This window comes from Galeopterus variegatus, unplaced genomic scaffold (genome assembly GCF_000696425.1).
Source record: "Galeopterus variegatus unplaced genomic scaffold, G_variegatus-3.0.2 Scaffold608, whole genome shotgun sequence".
Lineage (NCBI taxonomy): Eukaryota > Metazoa > Chordata > Mammalia > Dermoptera > Cynocephalidae > Galeopterus > Galeopterus variegatus.
Genome location: NW_007726719.1, coordinates 553,672 through 557,944, shown reverse-complemented (window position 1 = coordinate 557,944; position 4,273 = coordinate 553,672). Strand labels below are relative to the sequence as shown.

The 4,273-nt window shown below is 53.3% G+C and overlaps 1 protein-coding gene across 1 annotated transcript in view; it reads left to right on the top strand.

Annotated features, from left to right (window-relative positions):
• SLC35C1 (solute carrier family 35 (GDP-fucose transporter), member C1) overlaps nucleotides 1-3,478 on the top strand; it is a 5,802-nt gene extending 2,324 nt beyond the window's left edge. Inside the window, exon 2 of the mRNA XM_008570519.1 lies at nucleotides 2,731-3,478. Coding sequence (XP_008568741.1) covers nucleotides 2,731-3,290 — 560 coding nt within the window. The 3' untranslated portion in view covers nucleotides 3,291-3,478. The remainder of the gene's footprint in view (nucleotides 1-2,730) is intronic.
• Nucleotides 3,479-4,273: the final 795 nt, after the last annotated feature.

Sequence of the window (4,273 nt, the reverse complement as noted above, 5' to 3'; positions counted from 1 at the left end):
TGCAAACCCAGATTGGCAGGACTCATAGGCCTGTGCTTCTAACCACTCTGCCTGTTCTTGTCTACTGGAGGTTAGAGCTGCAATAGACAATACAGTAACCACTGGCCATGTGTATTTAAATTAATTTAAATTAAATGAAATATTAAACATTCAGTTCCTCATTTGCAGGGTTTTTTTTAAATAAATTTTATTGTGCATATTTTAGGTTTACAACTTGAGGTTATGGGATATATAGAGATAGTAAAATGGTTACCATAGTGAAGACATTAACATATCTATCATCTCAGTTACTTTTTAGTGTGTAACAAGAGCAGCTAAAATCTACTTACTTAACAAAAATCCCTAGTACCATACAATTTTATTGACTTTAGTCCTCGTTGTTATAACGTGTTTCTGTAGCCATATTTCAAGTGCTCAGTAGCCACGTGTGGCTGGGGGCTACTGTATTGGACAGCACAGATAATAGAACATTTCCATCACTGCAAAATGTTTTATTGGGCAGCACACTGGGCTAGAGAGCCTCCAGCATCCCATTTCTTTTGAGTCTTCCTAAGACTCTATCATCTAAGAATGTACTCTTTATGTGAACCTGTTCAGGTTTTTCCTGGTGCCATAAAGTTTGTCTTATTTGGGCTGTATGTTCTTGGCTAGTGTCTCGGAGTCCCAGGCTAGGTGCACCAGTTGGGGGGAAGGGGCCGATCCATGCCACCTGTCCTAAAAAACGTTTGGCAACTGCTGGATCTAGGGCTCTTGGCCCGTGAGGGGAAAAGGGAGAAGGGCGAGGTTAGAGTGGGAGGAGATGCCAAGACCCCTTCCTAGCAGAACTCTCGCAGCTGCTCCTGCTCCCCCTGCCTCCCCACCCAGGGGAGCTGGTATGCCTCACTTCCTCTCAGTCCTCACCAAATGCCCCAGGGATCTCCACTTTGGACCTGTTAAGCCTGCCAGAAGGAGTGGGAGGGGGCCTCCTGGTGGGAGAATTTGCCTGCAGGAAGGTAAAGTCACTAGGGAAACTGAGCCCAAGTCCCAAAAGAAATCCAAGCAGCTGATGGTGAGATAGCTTCTGAGAGCAGTGCATTTTCTTGCTGGCCTGACTGGGGCAGGGGCCAAGGAGGCTGGCGCTGCTCCTCACTGCCCCAGGACTTGGCCCCTTATCTGCACCGTGTGCCGCTCTTCCTCCTTCTGGGGGAAGATGGTTCTCAGGCCACTACTCCAAGCCACCCCTCCCTGTCCCCCAGTTTCATAGTACCTTTCAAAGCTCCTTCTGGCTGAGTGTCCCTCTGGGGTCTGGAACCTTGAGGTTGCAGTCCCTTCTGAACTCAGGAGGGCTGGGGGTGCTCTGGCCTAGCGGCTGAGCAGGTGATACAGCCCTTTGCCCTCCCTACCCTCCAAGCAGGTCTGTGGGTACCTGTTGTGTGAAGGCTCTGCCAAGAAAGAGGAGAGTACTGCGTGTTGGGTGCCTGCAATGTAGCAGCTGCCTTGTCTCCTTTAATACTCTCAACCACCTCCATGGCAACCTCCATTCATTCGTTAATTCAACAGCTATTCATTGGTGGCTAAGCATATGCCAGGCACTGTGCCAGGCTTTGGGGATAAAAGTTTGGAAAAGATGGACTTGGCTCGTATACTCCTGGAGGACATGGGGACGATGCATGGCAGTAAATGACAGTTACACTAGAGTGGTAAGGCCTGTGATGGAGACATAGAAAGTGCTGTGGAAACTCTGGTGTAGAGGAAGAAGTAGGGAGAGAATGTTCTAGGCAGAAGGAAGAGGACGTGCACTTCTTCATGGCTGGGCCACAGCAAGACTGGCCAGACACAAGGCTGCCCAGTCAGACAGACTCCACATCGTGCAGGTGCCTGGCAGCCCTTTGCAGAAAAGTGCAGGCAGTAGGAGGCATTCTAGGCAGAAGGAAGAGGACGTGCACTTCTTCATGGCTGGGCCACAGCAAGACTGGCCAGACACAAGGCTGCCCAGTCAGGCAGACTCCACATCGTGCAGGTGCCTGGCAGCCCTTTGCAGAAAAGTGCAGGCAGTAGGAGGCCGGGAAGAGGGCTGGGTGCTGGGGCTATCAGGAAAGGATTCCCACCTGGAGAGGCCGGCTTTGACCTGTAAGAATGAATAGAATTCCCCTGGAAAGGAGGAGGGCATGATCAAGGACACTGGGCCCCAGGGTGAGAGACAGGGAGACTAGAGGTACAGGAGTGAGCATGGGGAGCCACAAAGGCTCTTTGAGCAGGAGCCAACACAAGATTAGTGTCTCAGAAAGAGTGACTGTCCCAAATGATTCCAAGCCACATGTGATTCTAACTTTATGCTCCCCGTTTTATGGAAGAGGAAGCCAAGGCTGAGAGACCTTAAGTCACTTGCCCAGGGTCACCTTAACCACTAAGTGGCACTCACCCTTCAGAACTCAGTTCAAATGTTATTTTCCAGGTGCCCCAGGCCAGCACGGTCGCCCAGTTACAGGTTCTCACAGCACCCTGTACTATTTTACTGGGGAATGGTTTCTTTCAATGTTTTCTCCTCTGCTAGAATGTAAGCTCCGTGAGGAGGCTTTCTGCTTCTGGGCGACTTTCCCAGCCGTCCTGTAGTGCTTTGCGCGAGGTAGACTGGATGTATTGACTGGAGGAGGCCTGGGGAGGATGGACCGGTGAGGGCAGCCACGACAGTCCCTCTTCCTCCTTATCCTGCTTCTCCTGCCTGACGTTCTTCTCCTCTCCCCACTGCAGGTGGCTTCTGGCTTGGTGTGGACCAGGAGGGGGCAGAGGGTACCCTGTCTCTGACGGGCACCCTCTTTGGCGTGCTGGCCAGCCTCTGCGTCTCGCTCAATGCCATCTACACCAAGAAGCTGCTCCCGGTGGTGGATGGCAGCATCTGGCGCCTGACCTTCTACAACAACATCAATGCCTGTGTCCTCTTCCTGCCCTTGCTATTACTGCTTGGGGAGCTGCAGACCCTTCGCGACTTTGCCCATCTGGGCAGTGCCCACTTCTGGGGCATGATGACACTGGGAGGCCTGTTTGGCTTCGCCATCGGCTATGTGACAGGTCTGCAGATCAAGTTCACCAGTCCCCTGACGCACAACGTGTCGGGCACGGCCAAGGCCTGTGCCCAGACGGTGCTGGCCGTACTCTACTACGAGGAGACCAAGAGCTTCCTCTGGTGGACAAGCAACATGATGGTGCTGGGGGGCTCCTCCGCCTATACCTGGGTCAGGGGCTGGGAGATGAAGAAGATTCAGGAGGACCCCAGCCCCAAAGCAGATGAGAAGAGCACCGTGGGGGTGTGAGCTCCCTCAGGGACCCTGGGATGGCCCGGGCCCAGGGAGAACACTCAGGTGGGGCTGGAACAGCAGTGAAGGCTCTCCCCGCGGACCCGGAGAGGGTGATATGGCATTGCGTGGAGTAGATATTTTTACAGACCTGATCACAATGTGGTGGTTGAAAAGAAACCAGTGTTTTCAAGTAATACCAGAAAGTTGCCGAACCTGTCTCTACCTCTTTTCCTATTTCTGTGTTTTTTCCTCCCTTAGGGAGCACTGTACTGGGAATAGCACCCCTTCCTGTCCCCTCCCAGGGCCTGTCTACCTCCACGTCACTTCTGGGGTTGGGATGGGCTGCAACCTTTAAGGGACAGTGTTGGAAAGGCATGATGTCTTCGCTTACACTCAGGAGTGATGGAGGTGTGACCCCATCACAGCCCACTGAAGGGGCTTGGGAAACCTCACACCTCTGGGGCTCTGGGCAGGCAGTGTAGCTTTGGCCCCACAAGCCAGCCTTTCATGGGAGGAAAGGGTGGGCTGGGCTCAGGGAGGAAACAGGCAGGTGTTCCTTCTCTCTGCACCAAGACCAGCAGACCCCATGGAAGGGAGCAAAGGGTCAGTTGTACCCATGACTGGCCCTCGCACCCCCAGAGGCAGCTGGGAGGTGGCCTGGAAATGGGTGAGTCATGAGAATGTGCCCACTGCACCCCATATTTCCAGTTTTTGAGCACGGGGGAACCACACGTCTCTTAGAAGTTAAGCATGGTCATTAACACCCTCCCCTAAGCCCTGACACCAGATTTACCTGCCTGGCTCCTCTGCCCCTGAAGAGCAACTGCCCTTCTCTTCCAGCTCCTGGCACAGCCACCAGGCTCAGGTAACAGCCTTCTTGAAGTGGAGCCAGGGGGTTGCTTCTCCCTTCTCCCAACTCTGCCTCCCCCAAAGCCTTCATCCCAAGGCAGGGTTGATGGAGCAAGGATCTAGGCTCAGAGCCTGCCACCCAGGCTATG